This window comes from Lipomyces arxii (genome assembly GCF_038497795.1).
Source record: "Lipomyces arxii strain Phaff 12-163 unplaced genomic scaffold V1512scaffold_9, whole genome shotgun sequence".
Classification (NCBI taxonomy): domain Eukaryota; kingdom Fungi; phylum Ascomycota; class Lipomycetes; order Lipomycetales; family Lipomycetaceae; genus Lipomyces; species Lipomyces arxii.
This window is the reverse complement of record NW_027117708.1, coordinates 229,131-252,950: the sequence shown is the minus strand read 5'-3', so window position 1 is coordinate 252,950 and position 23,820 is coordinate 229,131. Positions and strand designations below refer to the sequence as shown.

Here is a 23,820-nt window from a genome sequence, read left to right as displayed (position 1 = left end):
TATCAAATATATATATACAGTTATGCAGTATACATAAATTGCGTAGACGTTAAAGTTCAATACTAGGGCTGCAGCAGTACTATATTGGAGCGCGTTATACGGTGCATTACGCGTTATTTGATACAAATATTTGTAAAATGTGCACCAAAAACAACTTAGTTCACTCTGAAGCCGACAACTTGGATTTTGCTGCATCCTCTCACATTTTATACATTCTTTATTCTCACTTCTACTTTACTCGGTTAGCTTCTTTGCGCTGGTGCTTTATTCAGCTTATAGAATTACTATAGACAGACGGTATTGCTTCCCTCGGAATATTAGAACATAAAAATTCAGACCAAAAAAAGGGTCTTTTTTTTTTTTTTTTTGGTTGATACAATTGGTATCTTGTGAAATTAATCTCAAGGTACAATCTATCGTCGTACCACTACAAAATATCAAATAATGTCGGGCGCAATACGAAAGACTGGGTCTATTCGTAAGATCTTAATGATCTCCTCTGTTATTGTTTTTCTCGTTCTCATCCTGTCTTCTATTAAGGTATAATTGGACTCCTGTTATTTGTTGAAGCTGCTAATCTCCATTTTTCTCAAGACGACTGCTCCGACATATACGCGTATCCCAAATTCTACTTCCGCATCAACAGGGACAGAAAAGGTCAATACGAAAAATGCAGACAACACCAAGATTAATCAAGCAGAGAAGGTGGAAGAGCCCGTCACACCTGCCGAGCCTGAGGTTCCACTCGTCAACGGCAAGCCATTTAACATGACATTTTTGATTCCTCTGACCTCTACGCACTTCAACTTTTGTCGTTCTCTTTACACTGCTTTAATAAACGACTATCCTAAGCCAACTTTGATTAATTGGGGAAAAACTTACCAGACCGCACCCGAGGCACGTGTACACAAAATCAACGGTTTGAATGACTATCTGCATAAACTGGATCCAAATGATTACGTTCTAATCATGGACGGATTTGACGTATGGTATCAATTACCGTATCGTGATCTTGTTCAGCATTACGTCGAAATGACCGAACAGAATAGTCATAGTGTGGCGGTTTTTGGCGCTGATAAAAAATGCTGGCCGAATGCGCCGGAATCGCCTGCATGTATCAACATCCCTCACTCTACGTTGCCCAAAGATGCTTACGGGCCATTTACCGACAGAGGTTCAGCAGTGGCTAAGTCCAGGGCCGTGTTCCCATATAACCGGCCTCGATGGCTTAATTCTGGTAATATTTTAGGTCCAGCCTCTGTTTTACAAACGGTATACGATAGAGCGAATTTTTCAATTTCACATGCAAATCCTGAGGATATCTTTTCCGATCAGCTGTACATTGCCGATGTCTTTGGTCAACAGGATCTTCCAATGGTGATTGACTACAAATCTGATCTGTTTCAGACCATGACTTTTTCTCACAGCGACGTCATTTTTGTCGATGACGATGTCATGAGCTCACCCCGAAAGGCACCAAGCGACAGGCGGAAACTGGCGTTCAACAAAATTTCAGGCGTGCTACCGCCGGTGCTGCATTTCAACGGACCAAAAAACGCAATGGACGAATGGTGGCCAAAAATGTGGTGGCACCAGGAACGCAAGAAACCAGAACTAATCGAGAAGACAAAAAAGGTTTTCGAAGAGGGTGGCGCATACACGGCCGAGGGTGAATTTGTTTCATGGACGGAACTATGTGGAACCAATATTGATTTCAATGTGGTTCCAAAAGGTATCACTCATTACAGTTAATATGACAGGTTTTTTTATTATTTTGATTTGTGTATGTCTAGTCGTACCTGCATTTTATGGCTGTATTTTACAATAGTTATTATCAAACACGATGACCCTTTTTTATAAATGTAGATCAAGACTTTGATAGGTACTATTAAAGCGATAAGGTCAACAACTGATTAGCTAGCTGTTCGCGCCTAGATGCGCATAAAGAAGATTTAATAACTGTAGAGCGTACATCCCCTTACCCTACTACAAAAGAGACTAACCAAGTAAAAAAATAGTTCAGAATTCGGTTATAAATTAATTTACCTAAATGAAGCTAATAACTTTAAAGTTATGACATCTGCTGGGCGCACTAGAGAAAGTCATATTTCTCTAGTGAAAGAAAGAGATCGTCCTGAACCGTTGTGATGAGGGTCAGGGCTCTCCACTTTTTTAATTGAAATTAAAAACCGTACTAACCCTTAACCTCCTATTTTGACATGTATTAGGCTATTCACATCTCAGCAATAACACGCACGATATTAAGCATATCTAGTAATATACTGTATTATACAGACAAATAAATTTCAAAAAATAAAACCAAATGAACTTGTAAAAGGAAAAACGCCTCGGTCCCTCGACCACCTTGTTTAAGTTCCTGATTCGGGTGTCGACTACTTCGCAAACGACTTCGTGTCGATGAATCATAATGCTTGGTTCAGCAGAATCAATAATTATATTATGCAAACCCATTTCTCTCTGTTTCTCGTTGATAGCTTGTTCTGTTTCTGTTTGACACATTGTTTAAGCCTTCGCTGGGATGGCACCCTCGTCTTTTGGACGGGAAACCATTGGTGGGGTATTCTTGCTCTTGCTCTCCAATTCGACTTTACTATAAATAATCGTTAGTAAACATGTACAACAGAATTTTAAATCAAATGGTAGAACGTACGCGTACCACGCGCCACCGGCGAGAGTAAGGATGATTCCGATAGCATTGAGAGGAGTGACTGCGAGATGGAAAAACAAAATTGCCAAAACAATGGTCAAGATTTGCTTGACGTTGGCGGCAACGGTCATAGTCAGCGCACCAGTCTTCTTATTTGCGGTGAAGGACACGACGTTAAGTCCGAACGCAATCGCACCGTTGAGGATAAGCTTGATCATCATCTCGTTCGACATCGAGGTTGCCCAGTAATCACGCAGAGCGGCCGTCTCGCCAGTGAAATACGCATAAACAAGGCACTGGATGAAAGCGAGCGGGGACATGCGGAACAGAAGCTCGAGAGGAGACAAGCGGAGTCTTCCGGTTTGGACTCTATTGGTAACGACAGTCTTGAGAGCAGCAAGGAATGCGCCAAGAAGAGTAAGGAAAAATCCCATAGGAGTGAAGTAGTAATCACCAGCAGTAGCGAAACCGACACCAGCAACGACAGGGATCAAAGATACGTAAGTCATGACAGAGTAGACTTTTCTGAACCCGACAACGTAGATGATGACAGTGAAGAAAGGAGTCATCGCACGAACGATCTGATGAAAAGGAACAGTGACTAAGTTGAGAGAGACATTTGAGATGGCAATGTTGATGGTATATAACAAAGAGAACAAGAATAAAGTCACATTTTCACGGTCTGAAAGGGTAGTCAAGGTGAAAGCTCCCTTTACATAGAAATAGGTACATCCAATGGCACCACATAATGTGTGAATGCCAGTGAGGATATAAGGGAATGGGAAATTTCCAAGAACTGCCTTGTTGTAGAGAGTAAGGGCCAGGTTAAAGAAGAAGTAAACAGCGAGCCATTGATACTTTGTTCGTAGAGAATCCGGTTGAGCATCAGCCAAAGGAGCAGTATGAAGTGGCAATACGTGTTGATCGGATGACATTTTTATAAGTAACAAAAAAAAAAGGCGCGAGAAAATGAAGAATTAGCAACTGAAAGCGACGAGACGAGATGCGAGACAAGACGAGAATGGGATGAGTTTGAGAGAGATGGAACGGCAACACGAAGATGGCTGGTTGCCCGTTTTTGCTGCAGCACGATGCCGTGGCCCTAACCCTGGGACCAGCGTTAGACGTGCACAGCCAGGATTAGATTGGAATTTTTGTCATTTTATTTGAAATATTGTCTAATATTCTTTGACTATTGTTAATTGCTTTTCAATTGGCTTTATTTACTGTATTTATAAGTATTTAAACACTAGCATTAGTGTGTGCTTTAAAAGTTAGGGTTATTTCTCTGAAGTATACTGGCAAAACCAAACGGGTTTCTAAACCTTGTCGCTTTTTAAAAGAAAATCAATTCTTTTTGCTCAATTGAAAAATCATTAAAAAAACCCAATTAATCTCGGAAGTCTCGAGTAATGCTAATTCCAAGTTTAGCTCAATTTAACAGCCAAAATTCGTTCTTTCTGATTGAGCTTTTTGACTCGTTAAGTTTAAAGGCGTGTGTGAATTGTCTCCGATTATCACACAAACTTATTTACACTTTAAAGTTCTGCACGGACTTCAAATATTGTGATTTATGTGAGTTTAGTCAGGAGTAATGTGACTACGTGATCTCCCAATTCATAATGAATTTCTCCAAATTCAACTCAAACAGTCATTTTGTTCTTAAACGTCATTTTCTTAATGAAAGCTCATTACATGTCTCTAGAAGACGATAGTACACACACAGATTTAATATCGTCTTGGCGACAATCCCGCGTATCTGTGTTCCGACGCATCTTCCATGGAAGACGATATGTACATTAACGCGTTTCTTAGTTCAAATAATTGACTGATAGTTCATAGGCACAAAGCGTTCGTCAGCATATAGAGGCTTCTCGCAAAAGTGATCGAATAGTTCAAGCGCCTAGTAATAGCTCGGAACAGCCAAATCTTGAATTTGCTCAAAATTCATGGGATCAAAATTCAATAGCTGAACTTACCCCAGAATTTACCGCCTGGTTGGGAGATTCGTATGGGAACCTGATTTGTTTCAATTTTTTCTGATCAAGTAGAAACCATGAAGATGCAAGGAAGGCGTACTTGTCAAACTTTGACTGGACTGGCGTTAGTGTACTCGCTGCTGTTCGGTGTCTCTGCTGCAGACTGTACTTTCGGGGAGAATCTCAGCATATAGACCGAATACTGGAAGCATGCGCTGAAAGATGGTGCGAGTGTAATCCAAATCACAATTTTCACTCAAAAGGTTTGTTTCTGTCGTCCATTAGATAGTTACAGAGCTGACCGGACCAGACATCGTGTACACTGTCGTCTACTCAATTTTACTTCTAAACACAGATTTACATTGGGCTGACAACTCGGCGAAGCGGAAAATGACAAAGCTGCAGTTTGCGACAAATACTTTAGATTCAGTCGGTAGTCAACTTGCAATGCCAATGGAATCATTTGTGCACAAATCAAATACTTATGACATTCAGTACATGATGCCATACTTCGACAGCGACGACATGACGTTTGTCTCCGGTGGACCACCAATCACCGATCAAGAAGCATGGCTGTCTGCTATGGAAGGACTGCTGAGAACCATCTATACGTCTATAAGTAAAGATGCACTTACCCTCACTCCGACGTCAAGCCACTATACAGACAACAGCGCCGATCTAGCAAGCTCTACATATTCGCTTTTCACACCATATTCTGTACATAGCAAATCTTCCATCGTATCTGCATTTCGCTCTACCGCGTCATTAACTGAACCCGAAGGCTTAAGCTCTATTCATCAGCTGTCTCAAACCGCTTCAAGCTCAGGCCCAAGACCGTACCCAAACGACATATCGAGACATTGGATTGGACTGGCATCATCGTTAGGCCGGCTGATGATCACCGAAGAACTAAGCCGTCGCGGGTCTGACTCAACTGCATCTCACGCAGGTACCATCCGACACGATGATTCGGAGAGCATACCCATGATGAATGCAGACTTGGAACTATACGGTGCTCCGTGGGCCAAGGAAGGTCTTGTGAAGCATAAGCACTACTCCGACCGCAGTAGCGCAGAGCGACGTAAGAAGGCCAAAGCGTCAAGAAGTTGGCGACAGGTTTTTGCCGTGGTTCAGAGCGGGTATTTCAAAACTTTTCAGTTTTCGGGCCGCAACAGTGCGAAAGTCAAGGAATACATTGGAGGCGGCAACTGGGCCGAGAACGCAGAGTTGCGGACCACCATTCGGCTCAACCAAACCATCTCGACACACATTGTCAACTCGACAGACAGTGAGACTAACGTCATGTGGTCGCTCGCGCTTCCGGGAGGTGACGTGTACATGTTTGAAGCAGGCACGAGCGATATCGCGCAGGAGTTTGTGAGCTGCTGTAATTATTGGGCCGCCAGACTGTCAAAACAGCCGCTACAAGGCGCTGTTGGTAATGCCGAATACGGATGGAGCCAAAAGATGCTACAAAGAACGGTCGAGTCGGCAGGGTCAGCGTATTCGACTACGACGCGAATGTCAGTTCGTGACTGGCAACCACCGCCGTTGAATTTTGTGCTAAGTACGCTTGACGAAATGCATCAAACAGAAGCCCTGCTTCAGCATGTCGAGTATTTAAGGGCAGAGATTGACATTCATAGTTCGTTAAAACAAGAAATTGTTGACAAAGTGAGTTGCCGTATTTGCTACATGCTAGAGTTTACTAACAGTCTCAGCTTCCTCGAAACCAGGCCGTCACGTACAAGGCTATTTTCAATTGGGACACAAAAAACAATTTCTTGCTCAAAGAGTTGACAAAATATTCAGTATATGTCCAAACTCTGCAGGATTCTTTAGCTTTGCAAAAATACATTCATGGCGGAACGGAGGACGAAGAGCAAGCATGAGTCACACTATGTACAATATAATAAATTCACGAATTTGCCTTGTTTTCTTTACGGACTTTATAATCGTCTGTGATGATGACTTCTTTACCTTTTGCGTTTGCAATGTTGACAATGTTTGAGAATGCTTTCGTCTGGCCTAGTCTGACCTTGCATGAGAAATACGACGGGATCATGATGAACGACGTTGATGCCGCAAACAGCCAGCTTGCTCTTCTAAAACTCCCTATTTACGTTAAATGATAGCACAGTGTCTCTCTATATAACTTACGAGACGATATATAAGAAATTGAGCTCGCAAGCAAACCGACCGATAACGAAGACACAATCGTTTCACGAATGCAAGGCACGTTGAATAGATTCGCCAGTTCGTACGCGCTGAACATGCCTTTAAAAGCTTCTTGAAACACAATTTTAAACACGCTCTCATTCATGTAACCTCTATCCAGCCTCCGCTCATTCTGGATCTGTTGCTGGACTGCCTCGTCTTTGGACCATGCCGGCGGCCGAAACCCACGCCGATTCTTGACCAACATGTCTTTCAACGGCTCGACAAAATCGAGTGTAGATTCAGGTGGCGGATCCACCGGATCTGGACTAGAGTTTTGCTTCCGACACCAAAACATTATTGTGTGCGAACAGTGAATTGCTTAGAATAAATTTCCAAAGTCGAAGTCATCGCATCATGTGTAAACCTTCGTTACCCCTGAATTGCTACCGGGGTCTCAGGGTGCTTAAATGATCGATTGTAGCAGTCAAAATGCTTTCTTTTATGTAATTATAGAGTATCATGGATCCCGAGGAATATAGAAAAGCGGCCTACGCGTCGGTAGATTACAGTCAGTTTATATCTTTAGTAGCATTCGAGCTCTACGATTAATGTCTAATCAGTTGTCGACTATTACAAAAACATCTCACAGCAGCAAGTCTTGGCTGATGTTAAACCCGGCTACCTTCGCGAAATGCTTCCGACGTCAATGCCAACCGCGGCCGAGAAATGGACAGACATTCAGGCTGATTTTGAGAACAAGATCGTGCCGGGTTTGACCCACTGGTTCGTCATAATTCTCCACACGTATAGCTTTAATATTTAACACAATTTACACAGGCAGGCACCGAACTTCCTCGCATTCTTTCCAGCCAACACGTCTTTTCCGTCTATTTTAGGCGAGACGTACTCGGCCGCGTTTTCGGCACCGGCGTTCAATTGGATTTGCAGTCCTGCCATCACTGAGCTCGAGACAATTGTGCTTGATTGGTTGGCAAAGGCGATGAGTCTGCCCGACTGTTTCCTATCGAACGGTGAAGGAGGTGGAGTCATTCAAGGTTCTGCGTCTGAGTCCGTCGTAGCGACAATGGTTGCTGCTCGAGACAGGTATCTGCGAGACGTGGTCGGGGCCAAGTTCACAGACGAGACCGAGCGGGAAGACGCGATTGCTGCTGCGCGGGGCAAGTTAGTTGCATTTTCGTCCGACCAGACACATTCATCGACTCACAAGGCAGCATTGATTGCTGGAGTGAAGTATGCTGCTATCAAGACCTCGGCAGACGAAGCCTACGCACTGACCGGCGCCAGGCTCGCGACTGCGCTCGAGGACGCGAAGAGTAAAGGCCTGATGCCTTTTTTTGTGACCGTGTCGCTTGGAACGACTGCTATTTGTGCCGTCGATAATATCGAAGAAATAGGCAAAGTTACAAAGGAGTATCCCGAGATCTGGAAACATATTGATGCAGCGTACAGTGGCGCCGCTCTGATCTGCCCCGAATTTCAGCACTACGTTAAGGGCATGGAGCATTACGACTCGTTTGACATGAACATGCACAAATGGCTGCTAGTCAATTTCGACGCCAGCTGTCTGTTCATTCGCAAGCGCAAAGACCTAATCGACGCCCTGTCCGTCACACCGCCGTACCTGCGCAACTCAGCCTCGGATTCGGGCCTCGTGATTGACTACAGAGACTGGCAGATCCCGCTCGGCCGCCGCTTTCGGTCGCTTAAGATCTGGTTCGTCATGCGCACATACGGACTGACCGGCATGCAGGAACATATACGCAAGACGCTGGCTATTGGCGAGCACTTCACCGATCTGGTCCGGAGCAGGCCCGACGTCTTCACGATCGTGACCAAGCCTGCATTTGGATTGACAGTGTTTCAGGTCTTATCTGGCACGAACAGCCTGACGAACAACGAAATCACAAAGACAGTGGCTGACAGGATCAATGGTGAACATGTCTTGTACTTGACCGCATCGCCTGTCGACGGCCGTTATTGCATACGAGTCGTGACTGGCAGTCCGTGGGCTACTACTGAGCCCTTGACTAAAGCATTCGACTATATTTTAAAACTTGCAGAGGAAGAGCGAGCAAAGTAAAGTCTTGTCTATAGAATTTGTAAGACTTGATAGATGGGTGTGAGGGTTTGTATGTGAATAGAACTGGTGCGGCTCAAGCAAGAAATATCTACATTTAGTTCTACACTGAGAACACCCAGCATTTGACGGTATAAACGACTTGTTTTACAGATAAACAACTCGAGATAGTAAAAGCGCACAATGGCAAACCGGCCGCCGACGGAATCAGAGCGGAATCAGGAGGCGACAGTGTATATCGGTAATTTAGATGAAGAAGTAACTGACTCACTGGTATGATATGTCGTTGATTTCATACATCATAATGTGACTGACTGTGAATATAGATTTGGGAGTTGATGCTTCAGGCAGGACCAGTAGTCAATGTTCATCTACCAAAAGATCGTATCACACAACAACACCAGGGCTATGGATTCTGTGAGTTCCAGACCGAGCTGGACGCAGATTACGCCGCCAAAGTCATGAACCAGATCAGACTGATGGGTAAACCAATCAGGGTCAACAAGGCGAGCGCAAATAAGCAAAAGACATTAGATGTCGGAGCAGAAATCTTTGTTGGCAACTTGGATCCGCTGGTTGACGAACGCATGCTATACGACACGTTTTCAAGGTTTGGACCGCTTATTGCACAGCCTACAATTTCACGAGACGACGCAATGCAGTCAAAAGGGTACGGGTTCGTGTCGTTTGACTCGTTTGAAGCTTCAGACACTGCGATTGAAGGCATGAACGGCCAGTTCATCATGACAAAACCAGTCACGGTGACGTACGCTTTCAAGAAGGATGGCAAGGGTGAGCGCCACGGTGACGAAGCAGAACGCTTACTGGCGTCACAAGCAAAGAAAAACAATTATTCTCTGCAAGCTGCCCAGGCAGCTAACTTTTAAAACCAAGTCGTTTACATGGTGTAGGATAAGAGATTATTTTAATGAGAAAAATGGTCATGTACGATTATAATACATATTTAATTCTTGATGAGACAAAGGGTGTGACTATAGTGTGCGTGCTGTGAATGCGAAGTTTGGACTCATAAAGACCGACCGGTTACATTTAATTTCTGTGTTTGTGCGCTCGAGCAGGAGCATCGTGATTTTGGCTACCTGTCGAGCATCTTGAAGCCCCGAATGCTCACGGCCAGAGAACGTGTACCCAAAGCAACGGAGCATATCGTCAAGGCCCCTGTAATGCCGTTCCTTAGAGTACGATTTAAACAAAGCCTTCAGATCAATGTACTGGCCCTGCATGTAAGTCGGCAACCGAACACGGTTGATGTGGCAGGACCGTAGACACATAAATCGTTCGATATCTGCCGTCCCGTGAGTGACCCAGGCGTAGTTGCGCGGACCGGTCAGACGAGACGGTAACCCGAATTCAATCGGATGAGGGTGGAGTTTGTCAGAATGCTTCTTCATGAACGCACTCAGCATGTCCATGGCTTCGGGAAACGTAGGTGCCATGTCGACCATGGCTTGTGAGATCCCGGTGAATTTTATACAGAAGTTGCTTAGAGTTGTATCCCGAGTTGGCTTAACGAAAGTGTGGAACTCGTCGACAATCACAAGTCTCTCAAGATCCACTAAAACACAAGGCAGCTCAATGACTTCATGAGTATTCCTGTTGAACGGTAGACCTTTGTCGAACGTTGCCTCTATGTCAAGGCACAACAGGTATCGTCTGTCTATTTAGTAGTAATACACAGGGTTCTTGCTCACAGCACATACATGTCACATCGCCTCCGAGGAGGAGCCGAAATAGCCAGTTTTCGCAATTTAGCGGCCAGTGGATCATTTGCAGCTTCGTCGACTGAACCGGAACTCACTTCTTGCTTGTTGTCCTTACTCATATTTATAAGTCTGAAGTACTAGCACGTCCAGCTCTATCACATAGCCATTTAAAATTATGTTCTAACGTCAGCTCATTAATCTGCCCAATACCATCTGCTTTTCAATGATTTGGCTATTGACCGGTGCTCTGCTCATCGCGAACTTAAAGTATTTCCTGTTCCTCGAAATTTGTGCGGCTCAAAAAAATTATACCGGTTTGAGCACTACGACCAAAAAGTGTACAAGTATCGTGACTACATAACCGATAGACTGTAGGAGCATGATCTGTTAAAGTTACTGGAGTCCGTGTGAATTAGTAAATATGAAGGTTCACGCACAGCACGTATCTATAGGTGCAAATCGGGTGCCTGGAGCAGCAACTGTGTGTGATGCGTCTGGGACAGTCGCGTTCGCAGCAGACCGGTATGTTGCGCTTTGGAGGCCAGAGGTGGGTGGAGTTCACTTTTGAAATGTGTAGAATTGACTAATTTGTGAAGGATAAAGTACATGGAGTGAGAAATCTACTGAAAGGTCACTCAGACGCTGTCAGTGCAATCACATCGATTCGACTGGGTGTGATAGCCTCAGGCAGTACAGACGGAGAAATCAAAGTATGGAGCAAACGTAGCGGCGGAGACAAGTTTGATTACAATTTATTATCGACAATCAGTTTTCATAAACGTTCTATTCACTGCCTGGCTGCGACACCTGACGGCAAGTTTCTGATTGCAGGCGGCGGAGACGCTACGATTTCTGTTTGGCGAACAGAGCATCTCGCGACTTCTGATCCACAACCGGTGCAAGTTATACCGCTAGGAAGTGGATACTATCCACTTGTCATTGCTGTCGAAACAGTGTTTTCGAGTGACAGAGACATTTCTTACATCCTAGCTGTCGGCGCTACGAACGCCTCGATCCAGGTATTTACCAGTTACGCCGCCCCGACCCTAACGTTTAGTAAAGTCGCTGCACTGAAAGGTCACGAAGACTGGATACGAAGTCTGACGTTTAAACAATTTAGAGAAAATGACGGTTCGGTGGTGCTGATGCTTGCATCAGGTAGTCAAGACCGCTACATTCGTCTGTGGAAAATTTTACCGTTTGCTCAATACAAAAAATCACACGAGAGCGGCGTACTGTCGCTGACTGATCCGATGCTGTCAAACACACTGTACAGGTTTTTTCTGACACCAAAGAATTCCAAAGAGATTGTGGTTGATCTGTCCGGAGAATTGTACGTCGCGTCATCATTGTCACGACCATCGTCTCGCAACTCCGTAGCGTCAATGCCGACAGAAAGTAGTATAGACGCAGAATACGTGGTTGTGTTTCATGCACTCTTGATGGGTCATGACGACTGGATTTTCTCGCTCGCATGGCATCCTTCACCTACAGACCGGCGTTTGTTGTCCGCCTCAGCTGACTCATCGCTTATGATCTGGCAACCAGACGACGAGTCCGGGATCTGGCTATCGCAAGGGCGGTTCGGTGATGTCAGCACCAAAGGTGCGAGCTCGGCTACCGGCTCATCTGGTGGATTCTGGGTTGCGCTGTGGGACCAGAAAATGTGCTCGAACTGGATTGCGACTATTGGTAAGTCTGGCGGGTGGAGAGTGTTTGCTTCAGAGTCAGAAAGTGACAGATGGACGCCAATTACAGCCGCCACTGGGCATGCACGAGAAGTGACTGGCATTTCATGGGCTCCTGGTGGTGAATACTTGTTGACAAGCAGGTATGTGCGCTGAAGTGTTGATCAGAGTGAAGTTAACATTTCGTAGCACGGATCAAACAACACGATTATTAGCAGAGTGGAAACAAACCAGTTCCTCGCTGGAGAAATCATGGCACGAGTTTGCTCGACCGCAGATTCATGGCTACGACATGGTGACTGTCGCCAGTCTTTCACCGACAGAGTTTGTCAGCGCAGGCGACGAGAAGATTCTGCGAGTATTTGAAATGTCAAACACTGTGGCCACGCTACTTGAGAAACTGTGTGGGATTGACTTGAAAGCTGGTCAGGAAGCATTGCCGGACTCTGCAAATGTGCCTTCGCTCGGACTATCAAACAAGGCTGTGACGGCTGGCGGGTCTGTGGATGACAATGACGAACAAGAGGCACGACCTGGAGATCGGGCATTTGATGTTAAAGTTTTAACCACACTCACAACTCCTCCGCTTGAATCACAGTTACAGCGACACACCTTGTTTCCTGAAGTCGAGAAACTGTACGGCCATGGCTACGAAATTTCTACGGCAAAGTTTTCACATGACAAAAAAATAGTTGCCACGACATGTCGTGCAAATAGCGCAGTTCATGCAGTCATTCGTCTGTTTGACGTTGCAACATGGCACGACATTAAGCCATCCCTGGCAGAAGCGCACACACTCACAATCACTGGACTCGGGTTCAGCAATGACGATAAATACATGGTATCAGTCGGCCGCGACCGGCAACTGGTGATTTGGGAACTGAACGACGAAAGCTCAAGGACAGATGGGTATTACAAGATACAGCAGAAAGAACCGCGAGGACACTCTAGAATTATTTGGGATGTTTCGTGGGCACCGTCACAGCTCATCGATGTGCCTGAACTAGATTATGTGTTTGCGACCGCGTCACGAGACAAAACTGTCAAAATTTGGACTCGAACCGCAGAACACAAATGGGCATGTGTCGTCACTCAAGCATTTTCTGCCCCTGTTACGGCCGTTGATTTCAAAGCAGAATTAGTCAACAAACACGCATACTTGCTCGTCGGACTTGACAATGGCAATGTTTATATCTTTGAGTTAAAGGTGAACAATGGAGCACTTGAACTTAAACTTGTTCTTGCTCTTGATGATCAACTCACACCAGCAATGAGTATATCACAGGTCGAATGGCGACCTACATCTCAAGACTCAGACACATTCGATTTTGCAGTCGCGAGCGAGGACTCATCTGTGCGGATTTACACTGCTTTGATGGACTGATTTTCAGGGGTTCTTGATCAATTCTTAGGCAGCACGTGCCGGACATACTTTACAGGGGTTTGTACTTCTGAACTTGGCCGGCGCAGTACGAAATCGGCTACCAAAACCAGCGCAACGAGAACAAGCGATTACTTTTCGTGCCGTAAATAGTAATTTTGGAGTGAAATATTTTTTGTACTTTTATGCGTAGAAAGAGCAATAAACACTATAAGCATCAATCAGGGTAACATTCGAAAACGTGGGGCGGCGCCTCGCGTTTTTTTAATGCGCGTGCCGTCGTCATTTATCACTACTGAATATTTATACCCCAAGTTGGTATTCTGCTTGAACCTGAACCCCGCGAAGAAAGTCTCGTGACTGGGATATCACTAGTGTCGACGGACTAGGATAGTCATATTAAGGCAGTATTAATTCTTTGTGTGATTGATATTTCGAGAGTGAACGACAAAGATCGAGGAAGAAGCTATGGGAAGACCGAGGGTATGTTGCTCTGGACGTCTGAATGCACTTTGAAAGACAGCGCCTGACTGGTTTATGTTGTAGCTCATTATACTTGTCCGTCACGGCGAGTCGGAAAGTAATTGTATGTTCATTTCAACAAGTCCTCTAAAAGCCATTACTAATACCTTCAAGGTGATAAGTCTATCAACCAATATGTTCCCAACCACAAGATCCCACTGACGCCGGGTGGGTGCGAGCAGGCTCGTGCTGCAGGCAAGCGACTGCGCGACATTTTGCTTCCGAATGAAAATGTCCTGATATACACCTCTCCGTACCGCCGGACACGGGAGACCACACAGGAAATCCTGTCTCAGCTGGACGGAGTCGAGTGTCGTGTCTACGAAGAGCCTCGGCTACGCGAGCAAGATTTTGGCAACTTTCAACAAGACGAGGCAAATATGGCAAAGATCTGGAAAGAGCGCGCGCGGTACGGGCATTTTTTCTATCGGATCCCGAACGGCGAGTCCGCAGCAGATGTGTATGACCGGTGCGCAGGTTTTAACGAGACTCTGTTCCGCCAGTTCAGCTCGGACAAATTCGCAAAAGTGCTCGTCTTGGTCACACACGGTCTCATGACTCGCGTGTTTTTGATGAAATGGTACCGGTGGACGGTCGAGCGGTTTGAAAGCTTAAGAAATGTGAACTACTGTGAGTTTGTGACCATGGAGCTCCAAGAGAGCGGGAAATATTTACTAAAGAACAAAATGCGAACATGGGCTGACCCACCGCTCACGCAGTCGGCAGGATCAAACTCAGGCAACAAGAAACTGGAGGAAAAACAAGACCAAATAAGGAAAATGTTTGAAGAAGTACAGGATGACTCGCTGACAACGCTGAGCCCGTCAGTCTCGCTCATGGAATCAGGGCTGTCGTACGCTGGCGATAGCAAAGACGCCCTGATTCCAATCGAGTCTATTGATTCGGACTCGCTCATGGACGGAGACTACACTTCTGCTGTACTTGACGACGAAGGCGAGGCTGCGGAGAACGGAATATGTTTGATGAGGCCACCAAAAACATCGAACTACACAAAGTCAAACGGACCATAGAGTAATAATGTACGCATTTAACTTTTGAAATGCTTGATTGTCCGTGGGATAAATAAATACGATTACTATACATTGAAAAGGTAGAGCTAGTCATCTTTACTCAGAATAACCGCAAGCCATAAAGTATAATTAGATCAAAAAACTCCAAAATGCTATTACCAGTCAGTCCTTCATTGAATCGTAGACGTCACAAAACACAAAACACCACAAAAAAAAAAACGTTAGAATATCAAATCATGAATATTATCAACATCTTCCTGCGCCCCGGAACTGGCACGCTGCAACTGGTACGTCGCCACCGTGCCGTCAAAATACACCAAAATCAATAAAAACCGACGGCTCAAATCCTCACCATCGGTCGTGACTGAGACAACGCCCATGCCAAGCAAAATGTTAGTCGACGTGACACTACTCTTCTCACGGATAATGTACTCCTGCTTCATCCCAATCTCGCCACTTTCAACTTGACACAGTTTGCAAACACAAATTTGTCCTTCTTGACTAGCCACCAAGATGCATGCGAGCTCAGGGATAGATATAGACATGTTCAATCGGTCAAACGACGCAGTGAAACTCTCCATCGGAACCCGCTTGCCAAACACGGCTGGACAAATGTTGGCAAGATGCTCCATCCCGTCTTTGAAATCAACCAATCGGGCCTGATAAAGTGAAGAATTAAAGAGAACAATGTCGTCAAAATTGTATTTCTTACTTCGTTCCTCAAACGGTACAACCGGATGAACATCCGCGGAGGTCAAAGTAGCATATGACCTCGCATGACCCGGGATCATGTCTTCAATACTATCCTCATAGTGCTGATGTCGACCAGTCGCGTCAACCGTGATTTCCGAGTCAAACACAGCATCAACTGGATCCTCATAGAGCTCGAACGGATATTCGCCATCAAGGCAGTTTTCTCGTCTTCGTCTTTTCGTAACTGTCATGTAAGGTGACGATGATTTCACGGGATACGTCAAAATTATGCTAGCATCTTTGGTATATCTTGACATGCCAGTTATCGAGCCTGCATTTTGCACTTCATCAAACTCTTTCATGCCCGAAATAAGATTGATGCTTCTAACCGGAGTGAAATCGTGCTTATACAAAGCCAAACACGACCATCCTTTCTTGTCCTGGAAAATCGAGTTTGAGATGCACCGCAAAGTGTTGATATCCCAAACTTTGACGTCGCCATCAATAGAAGTCGTCATCACACAAACTTGAACTTCAATCACGTCGGTCGAAGAACTGCGCAGCGGGATCTCGAGAAACCTCACCGAAGGCATGTTGTTGTCGTCTGCGTGCTTGATCACCCTGCGAAACGCCAACGAGTCTCTGGCACGCTTGATATGTGGACCTCCTGACAACAAGTGAGATCTTTCGCGTTTCCGCCGACGTAATCGCGGTAATTGCGACTCTGAGGCGTCAGAGCTGAATGCCGAGCTGGAATAAACATCAGACGACATCTCACGTTCTCGCTGACGCTTCTTCTGTTTTCTTTCAAACGTTGCCTCCCAATTATTCGAATAACCCAGCCGAAAGATCGTAATTGTTCGGCTGTTGTCCGTCACGACCAACAACTTTTCTGCATCGTGCATGTCAACGCCCCAAGCAGATCTCTCGACTTGGAGAACGTATATGGGCGTAAAGTCTGGAGGTAACTTCTCATTGCCACTCCTTCGTTCTTGATCACGAATGATAGCAGCCGTAGAGTAAAGGATAGCCTGACCAGCATCTGTCAAGACCACTACATGTTCTTCACCATCAAGATTCCCAATTTTGAGGGCATTGATTGAAAACAAGTTCATTGGGTTGTTTGCACCTAGTAGCTGTGAAACTGTAGGCGGATTTGGCTTAGGAGGTGTGATTTGAGTGAATAACTCCAGCTCCGGTCGTAACGTCGATGCTAGTCTGAAGACCATGACTTTCTTGAAAAGAACAAGTTAGCCGGGTTGTAAAATCAAAATCGAAATCTGTTATTTACCTCGCCATCTGCGACAAACAAGTATCCGAAACGTGAAACTCCGACTAAATTCACTCTCCATGTTCCTGGGTTTTTCAAAACAACTTTCTGTAAGCCTATAGCTTGTAGATCAAGCAAAGCGGGTGCGTTCTCTAGTTCTGGCGCACCAGACACTTTCGAAACCTGAACGGAACTTGTAATCTCGAAATTGGGATTGCCTTCTTTGAAAGGATATACGACGGACCGATGAAATCTACTTTGATTGTTGTCATAGTCATCGTCATCGTCGTCGTCATCATCATCGTCATCATCATCGCCGTCGTCATAGTCGTCACTATATAAGCTTTCACCGTCGCTTTCGTCGCCGCTGCTACTATTGTTTTCGTCGTGATGAGAATCGTAGCTATTACCATAACTTGTATGACCGATTTCAGCTACAGTTCTGGGTGCTTCGTAAGCCTGAGACTCCGGTTGGTTGTTTAACTCCGCCTGTTGAGCAATACCAGGGATTGATGGAAATTCAACAGCCTCAGTGTCCATTGTTCCAATTCCTTAAGCTTTCAACCGATGTGTTGCAACGCATTCGGCAAAGACAATAGTGAATATGATTACGCATAAAACTTTGTTAGAGGAAAAAGACAGGTAAGTGTCCTGGTGGGACGGGGCGGAAGCCATAGAGTTTTTATAAAATGGCGTTTGGCGTTCGGCGTCCATGAAGAAAGTTGGCCGCCAGTCAAGAAGTATGTTTCTACTGAGTGAAGCGATTTGAAGGCGATGACACGGTGGTAGTTAGTATAAAGTTCTATATAGTCACATACAGTTATTTTGGGTATTAAAGTATGGTTAAAGTTTTTACTATAATGCTTATGTTTAGAGCTGTTTAGTTAGAACCAGTTTAATAAAATCAAAAAGGTTTCTGCATAATCAATCTTTAGTTTAGCTCTCTGCATTACATTATTAAACAAATCAATTTTTGGAAAGAATTACACCGTATATTTGATTGAAATCTTGATAATTTTGAAGGTTCCATTGGAATTTTCCATCTGATAAACAAAGCATGATATTTTCCAGTTAAATGTTACTATACATAGGTGCTTTGATATTGAACTCAGCCGGATCCAAAGAAGAAGCATGCGCCACCACTATCTTACTGACTTTTACATTTCTTGCAGAAACTTTTGGTTTATCTTGCAGAAACTTTTGGTTTATCTTGCTTTAGTGCATGATGATGATAGTTAGTATATCGATTTCGTTTACTTTCGATGATAACTTGAACTTGACATAGAAATCCAGTTCGTCGAGTTAAGATTTCGTTCAACTTCTTCTTAGAACTATGAAAACATATTACTTGAATTAAATAGTAGAAATACAACACATTGAAGTTGAGACGGCGGCTGAGCATATAAGCTTATGCTGATCAGCTACATAAATCATTGTGCATAAGCGAGATCCCTCATTGCAAAGCAAGAAAAAATAGTGTTTGTTCTAAAAACTGCACAGTTCACTATCAATATTTTCATGAATTATAGCATTAGATATTGAATAATTTCAGTTCAATATGTTCCTTTCCTTTTTTAATCGCCTTCACTATAAAACGTTATGCTCATGTTTCCTGTATTTACCCTAAACCGAAGTTGGGAGGGTACCGTCTTCAGTGCTAAGCGATACCAGGATTGAAAATTTCATTCATATACCGCGCATTTATTACTTATTAAGTAAACCAAGCCTAGCTAACAAGTTACTGCTCGGTCCTGATCCGCCTTCTTGGCTTCGTATACTGTCCATTAAGTTCTTTAAAATCTCGTAATCATCATCCGCATCTTCGTCAATAATACCAGTGGAAACAAGTTCGTCACGTAATGCATCGCTCTTCCTGCTTGATTTCTTTTCTCTCTTGCTCGTTTTAGATGCTGCTTCTAAATCCTGGTCTGTGGGCTCTGGAGACCCAGCTCGGTATTGTTCTATTTCTTCTGGCGAAAGCTCTAAATGACCGTTAGTGGCATTTGTATTTCTAAACACAATCCAACTCACTTAGAGCATTTTGCAGAAAAAATTCCAAAAAATCATCTTCATTGACAACGTCCTCTTCTTTGACTTCGTCATCGCTGTCTGCATCTTGCACCTCTGCCTCACTAGAAAGTTCTTCCAACCTTGGGCCTTCAGTGTCGTAGCCGCCATCACTCGAAAGATCACTAGTAACAGTTATTACGTGCTTGCAAATCAAAACCAGTAAAATATTTACTCGTCAAACTCAGCACCGTCGATTCCGGCGTTGTCGTCTTCCAAAAAGCTCTGTATCCGACCCACAAGACTCTGAACTCGTTCCTGTGACTCTACAATATCTTTCTTGGCAGCTTCTAAATTGTCTTCATCGCTATCATTGAAGCTCCGTTTCTTCCCACCTTGCAACAAGTTCTCAAATTCGTCATAGTCAATGTCCATCCAGCTGTCAGAATCTGGTTCCTCATTCCAACTTGCAACTTCCTCGTCAGAAGCGTCTCCCAGCCGTGCTATCAAATCTAAAATGCGCTCACTTAGCCGCTTTTCATGGTTCGTCATCTTATTAAAAGTTGGCCCGATCCCCAGCTGTGAACGCTCCTCTTCAATTTGATCCTTGTGCTTCTGTAAAAATTCTGGTAGCTCACTCGACTTTTTCTGGTTTCGAGTAAGCATCTTGAGTTGGCTAAAGTGTCCATACATACCTTCAATTCAAACTTTTTAATTGCAGACCTAGCAAGAGCAATTTCAAATCCGCATGCAACTTTCATACCCAGCTCCGCTTCAGCATAACCCATCTCCGTTGGCTTTGGAAGGTGGAATATTTTTGGAGCTACTATCCGTTGCGATTTCAGTTGAGAGTATATTAATCGCGTGAACTCGATCGTGCACGACACACTATCAATAGGAGAGAACCAGTCCATACTTTCGCAAGCTTTCATAACCGCCGCATCACGTAGCAGAAACTCTTTGGTTATGGGTGCGATTAGATCTGGTTCAGCACGTAGCAGCTGTGCCAATTGTCGTGGCAGCAATACTCGTGCTCGATGAATATTAACTTTTGCAGCTTCAGGATATCCGTCCAGTCTACCAAAGGCTTCTTTTTGCAAAAGTGGCGGCCGGTATAACAGTTCGGGCTTCTCGTCCAAAGTCTGCAGCGCTTCCATAGGCGACAGAGGTTTTCGACGCTTCTCAACATCCGTTGACGGAATAATGCATAGGTTTCCTCTATATATCCACACCTGCAAACAGCATTAGCACAACTGAGAGACCGAAATATATCAGCATACTCTATTGTCTGCGTTTTCGGGTTTCAACCATTTGGGAATCGCATTGGCGGCTTCAATCAGGAGAAAGTCGCCGTCGTTGTCAAATACTTTGATATAAGCATCAGGATACTGCTTGCTAATTTCCCGTAAACAGAACACAATCAGCCACTCATCATCCATACTGTCTCCAAACTGGATCGACCCTTGCAAGCAAGGTACACCTTGACACAGGTTATTGACGTTCTTCGATAGCTACTTTGGCTTACCCTCAAAATTTCCTTCTTTTAGTTCAAACATTTCACTGTACCATAAATAGCCTTCTATCCATGGCTCAGAAAGCCTGTAAAGATCTTTGATGAGATCCTCTAGTTTATTTGTCGTAGCATCGCGGTCTGCATCGCGATTGACGAAATCCTCCTTAAAAATAATATAGAAGTCAATCTGATTCTCTGAGTACTCTGCAACCGCCGAGAATATATCCATAACAAAAGTAAATATTGTATATCGTAACTTCTTCCATATGTGCCACTGCTTGATTTCTACTTTTTTCGCGACTCAATTAATGTTTAGCTGTAGCCCCTGAACAGGAATTACGTAGACCCATCTTATGACAAAACAAAAACTAATATAATTTAAAATATACAAGAATGACTTTAATTTAAATAATTACATAATAAATTGAAGGTTAGTGTCAAGTGGGTGAGAGCACTAATCGCATAGTCAGTAATGAAAATCTTGCGCTCAACGTCAAACTTACACTAAGCTGTGGTTTTTGAGAGTACTTCGCTGCCATAAGCTGACGCATATTTTGCAGGAGTGTCAGGAAACTCTGGTTAGGATTCTGGTTTAAAACGGCAATAAAAGCATAAGACATTGCTCCCGTAGCTTGGCCGCCTTCAACAGAGTCTGCAGACGTCTGCGAATCTTTACAGCCTGAAAACAGAATCACGTCCGCAGGTGAAGTCTTTGTTCGCTTTGTCAAATCTGAAGCTCTCGATCCACCACCTGTGGCGTTCTTAAACACCCCTGTGATTGATGAGATTGCTCCGGACAAGTCACCTCGTGAATATGAGCTCAGAGCCGTCAGCACACCCATGCCCGCTTCCTTGGCCAAATTCGGCTCCTTCAGTACACCTTGGGTCGAGTATAGGTATGGCAGATCCAAGGCTGTGCCAGAATGACAACTGTCAAAAATTGCTGTTAATCTAACGCCAGGCATTAATGGAGTGACCATAATTGCTAGACATATTAATACGCGCTTCTCGAAACATTCTGACAAGACAGACCATGCATATCGTCGTCGACCAAATGACCAGCGACTTGGTAGTCGACTGGGTAGATAACCTCATCGTAACCATCTTCCTCATCGCCATCCAAATCTCGAGTCTGACCTCCGTGTCCGGAATAGTGGAAGAAGAGGGAGTCGTTTGGTCGAGCATCTTTGACAAGCCATTGCATTGCGCCAATCATGTTGGCCTTTGTTGGAATTGAGCGCGGCTTTGTTTGATCGTCGGTCAAAATCACCATGTCTTCGTACTTGTATCCGTAGTTTTCTGCAATTCACAATCAGAAAGAGCGATTGATCGCTTGTCGTCGGGTCGACTTACCATTCAAAAATCGTGACACGTTTCTGACGTCGTTAATGCAGCCTCTGAGCTCATTTCTCTGACCGAAATAGTTTATACCAATCAACAGAGCCTTCCGACGTCCTTGACAATTTGAATACTGAAAGCTGTAATCGCTTGGAGCACCATTTCCAAACTGTTGAGCTTCTGTGGGCGGTCTCATCAGTCCTCCATTTCCTCTATAGTCATTCTGCATGTTCAGACTCGACGTCCCGTAACCTCCAATGTCAGGCACGTTTGTGTTACTATTTCCAAAATCTTGTTCATAACGGTCATAATTTGGACAATTGTTGTATCCAGGTCCTGGTCCATATGGCCCTGGAGAAGGACCACCATAACCACCAGGAGGTCCCTGAAATTGATTATAGCCCTCAATGTACGGTCCTGGCCCATATCCACCTTGAAATCCACCAGGCGGACCATATTGCCCTGGAGGAGGCCCAGGTGGAGGCCCTCCATATGCAAATGGTGGGGGGGGACCATAATTTCCATTGTCTTGCGAACCTGGGTAAGTGTACTGTTGTCTTCCAGGATATGCCATAATCCCTACTGAATACCTCTGCTAACTGATGCGATAAACTAGTGCACCTTGGTCTTGATCTCGAAGCGAAAACGTGAAAGCTGACACTCCGCAATAAAATGCGTACTGATGGTCTTTATGCAGCCGCGTGAGGCGCTTTGTCTTCAAATTGAACTTTTTACGCGGAGCTAATAAAAATAGAATGCCATGCTTATTTACAAATTCTTTGAATGTCAACTGTAAGAACCAAAATAGACTAAATACATTTTAATGCTGTGATATATCTTACGATAGGAACCGATGATCCCGGGTCATTCACTATAATTTAAGACTGAAGACAAAGTATAGTTCAGCTTGGATGATAGACATCGGTGCGTCTTAGTCTGCAAAAAGACCAAAGTCAACAACTTCCAGGGTTTGTACTACATGTTTGCATGTATTTTGAAGACGTTCTATCCGTAGCAATACACTGGAATCAATGTTTGCGTCTTCAGTGAAGGATCGGATCATACTTTCTTCACAATGTACAGCCGAGTTGAACGAAAGTAGCATATCAGTCTTGTTTTCCGGTAACCGAATCACCGCTAACGTAAGGATGAGATACGTCATGTCGGAAGTGCTATTTCTACCCCATTTTTCTGCAATTTGGACACCTGTAATCATATACGCCGTGGCAGAAGAACTATGTGATTGATTAATTCAAGTATCTTCCTCGTCACTCGATTGCATACGGTAATTTTGGCACATGCAGTACCTCTTCTTGTAAAATTTTAGGACTAGATATACTAGAGTTTATAGATGCAATCTCCTCATAATGAGACCGAACAGCCGTTTTGTCGGCATTTTCTGGTGAGACGTTGACGTCATCAATGTCAAGTTTCTCCACCAGTTCGATTATAATAGAGTTATCATTGACCGCTGAAGTATCTGAAGCAACAAAAACTTCTTGGTTATCTGGAACCTGTCGAAATTGGCTACGAACGTGCCGCGTCAGTATATATTTCAAATCGTGAATGAGTAGTGTTTACCTTGCGTCAATAAAATCTTCTGGAATATGCAGCTTAATTGCACCACCGAATAGCCCTATTTCACCAAACTGTAACCCATTTGTTGTAAACCGCGCTGCTGAGCTCATATCGTCGAAAACCTGTATTGTTTGTGAATTCTCGTTGCAGTGGTCGTCAAGCTTCTGATT

The 23,820-nt window shown here is 44.3% G+C and overlaps 13 protein-coding genes across 13 annotated transcripts; 6 read left to right on the top strand and 7 right to left on the bottom strand.

Moving 5' to 3' along the window:
• Positions 1-154: 154 nt before the first annotated feature.
• V1512DRAFT_286818 (uncharacterized protein) lies at positions 155-1,850 on the top strand. Its single transcript, XM_066918094.1, has 2 exons — positions 155-540; positions 595-1,850. The coding sequence occupies exons 1-2, from the start codon at positions 445-447 to the stop codon at positions 1,750-1,752; spliced, it is 1,254 nt and encodes a 417-aa protein (XP_066771174.1). The 5' UTR covers positions 155-444; the 3' UTR covers positions 1,753-1,850.
• Positions 1,851-2,523: 673 nt separating this feature from the next.
• On the bottom strand, positions 2,524-3,603 carry V1512DRAFT_271423 (triose-phosphate transporter family-domain-containing protein; the record flags this gene model as incomplete). Its single annotated transcript, XM_066917644.1, has 2 exons — positions 2,524-2,611; positions 2,672-3,603. 2 exons carry the CDS (start codon positions 3,601-3,603, stop codon positions 2,524-2,526), a joined length of 1,020 nt encoding a protein of 339 aa, XP_066771173.1.
• A 631-nt stretch (positions 3,604-4,234) lies between these two features.
• On the top strand, positions 4,235-6,578 carry V1512DRAFT_263625 (uncharacterized protein). The gene is made up of 5 exons (XM_066916535.1): positions 4,235-4,462; positions 4,511-4,677; positions 4,720-4,910; positions 4,958-6,321; positions 6,369-6,578. Exons 1-5 carry the CDS (start codon positions 4,349-4,351, stop codon positions 6,537-6,539), a joined length of 2,007 nt encoding a protein of 668 aa, XP_066771172.1. The 5' UTR covers positions 4,235-4,348; the 3' UTR covers positions 6,540-6,578.
• Positions 6,273-7,298, bottom strand: V1512DRAFT_263621 (uncharacterized protein). Its single transcript, XM_066916534.1, has 2 exons — positions 6,808-7,298; positions 6,273-6,762 (listed from the first exon to the last, which is right to left on the bottom strand). The coding sequence occupies exons 1-2, from the start codon at positions 7,160-7,162 to the stop codon at positions 6,566-6,568; spliced, it is 552 nt and encodes a 183-aa protein (XP_066771171.1). The 5' UTR covers positions 7,163-7,298; the 3' UTR covers positions 6,273-6,565.
• Positions 7,211-8,994, top strand: V1512DRAFT_263620 (pyridoxal-dependent decarboxylase conserved domain-containing protein). Its single transcript, XM_066916533.1, has 3 exons — positions 7,211-7,375; positions 7,428-7,590; positions 7,645-8,994. The coding sequence occupies exons 1-3, from the start codon at positions 7,327-7,329 to the stop codon at positions 8,906-8,908; spliced, it is 1,476 nt and encodes a 491-aa protein (XP_066771170.1). The 5' UTR covers positions 7,211-7,326; the 3' UTR covers positions 8,909-8,994.
• Positions 8,995-8,998: 4 nt separating this feature from the next.
• V1512DRAFT_168943 (uncharacterized protein) lies at positions 8,999-9,845 on the top strand. The gene is made up of 2 exons (XM_066913107.1): positions 8,999-9,178; positions 9,232-9,845. The coding sequence occupies exons 1-2, from the start codon at positions 9,089-9,091 to the stop codon at positions 9,790-9,792; spliced, it is 651 nt and encodes a 216-aa protein (XP_066771169.1). The 5' UTR covers positions 8,999-9,088; the 3' UTR covers positions 9,793-9,845.
• V1512DRAFT_263618 (ribonuclease H-like domain-containing protein) lies at positions 9,829-10,870 on the bottom strand. The gene is made up of 2 exons (XM_066916532.1): positions 10,627-10,870; positions 9,829-10,579 (listed from the first exon to the last, which is right to left on the bottom strand). The coding sequence occupies exons 1-2, from the start codon at positions 10,746-10,748 to the stop codon at positions 9,898-9,900; spliced, it is 804 nt and encodes a 267-aa protein (XP_066771168.1). The 5' UTR covers positions 10,749-10,870; the 3' UTR covers positions 9,829-9,897.
• Positions 10,871-10,929: 59 nt separating this feature from the next.
• Positions 10,930-13,919, top strand: V1512DRAFT_263616 (WD40-repeat-containing domain protein). Its single transcript, XM_066916531.1, has 3 exons — positions 10,930-11,176; positions 11,226-12,460; positions 12,507-13,919. Exons 1-3 carry the CDS (start codon positions 11,051-11,053, stop codon positions 13,699-13,701), a joined length of 2,556 nt encoding a protein of 851 aa, XP_066771167.1. The 5' UTR covers positions 10,930-11,050; the 3' UTR covers positions 13,702-13,919.
• Positions 13,920-14,000: 81 nt separating this feature from the next.
• V1512DRAFT_291565 (histidine phosphatase superfamily) lies at positions 14,001-15,508 on the top strand. Its single transcript, XM_066918257.1, has 3 exons — positions 14,001-14,181; positions 14,245-14,284; positions 14,335-15,508. The coding sequence occupies exons 1-3, from the start codon at positions 14,167-14,169 to the stop codon at positions 15,249-15,251; spliced, it is 972 nt and encodes a 323-aa protein (XP_066771166.1). The 5' UTR covers positions 14,001-14,166; the 3' UTR covers positions 15,252-15,508.
• Positions 15,362-17,531, bottom strand: V1512DRAFT_168902 (CRT10-domain-containing protein). Its single transcript, XM_066913106.1, has 2 exons — positions 17,236-17,531; positions 15,362-17,175 (listed from the first exon to the last, which is right to left on the bottom strand). The coding sequence occupies exons 1-2, from the start codon at positions 17,294-17,296 to the stop codon at positions 15,473-15,475; spliced, it is 1,764 nt and encodes a 587-aa protein (XP_066771165.1). The 5' UTR covers positions 17,297-17,531; the 3' UTR covers positions 15,362-15,472.
• A 1,236-nt stretch (positions 17,532-18,767) lies between these two features.
• V1512DRAFT_168798 (SGT1 protein-domain-containing protein) lies at positions 18,768-21,054 on the bottom strand. The gene is made up of 6 exons (XM_066913105.1): positions 20,747-21,054; positions 20,502-20,701; positions 19,917-20,453; positions 19,457-19,869; positions 19,246-19,406; positions 18,768-19,196 (listed from the first exon to the last, which is right to left on the bottom strand). The coding sequence occupies exons 1-6, from the start codon at positions 20,961-20,963 to the stop codon at positions 18,919-18,921; spliced, it is 1,806 nt and encodes a 601-aa protein (XP_066771164.1). The 5' UTR covers positions 20,964-21,054; the 3' UTR covers positions 18,768-18,918.
• Positions 21,055-21,146: 92 nt separating this feature from the next.
• On the bottom strand, positions 21,147-22,646 carry V1512DRAFT_253581 (caspase domain-containing protein; the record flags this gene model as incomplete). The annotated part of the gene is made up of 4 exons (XM_066914750.1): positions 21,147-21,188; positions 21,238-21,719; positions 21,767-22,033; positions 22,088-22,646. 4 exons carry the CDS (start codon positions 22,644-22,646, stop codon positions 21,147-21,149), a joined length of 1,350 nt encoding a protein of 449 aa, XP_066771163.1.
• A 357-nt stretch (positions 22,647-23,003) lies between these two features.
• Positions 23,004-23,760, bottom strand: V1512DRAFT_208276 (uncharacterized protein; the record flags this gene model as incomplete). Its single annotated transcript, XM_066913434.1, has 3 exons — positions 23,004-23,307; positions 23,345-23,599; positions 23,654-23,760. 3 exons carry the CDS (start codon positions 23,758-23,760, stop codon positions 23,004-23,006), a joined length of 666 nt encoding a protein of 221 aa, XP_066771162.1.
• Positions 23,761-23,820: the final 60 nt, after the last annotated feature.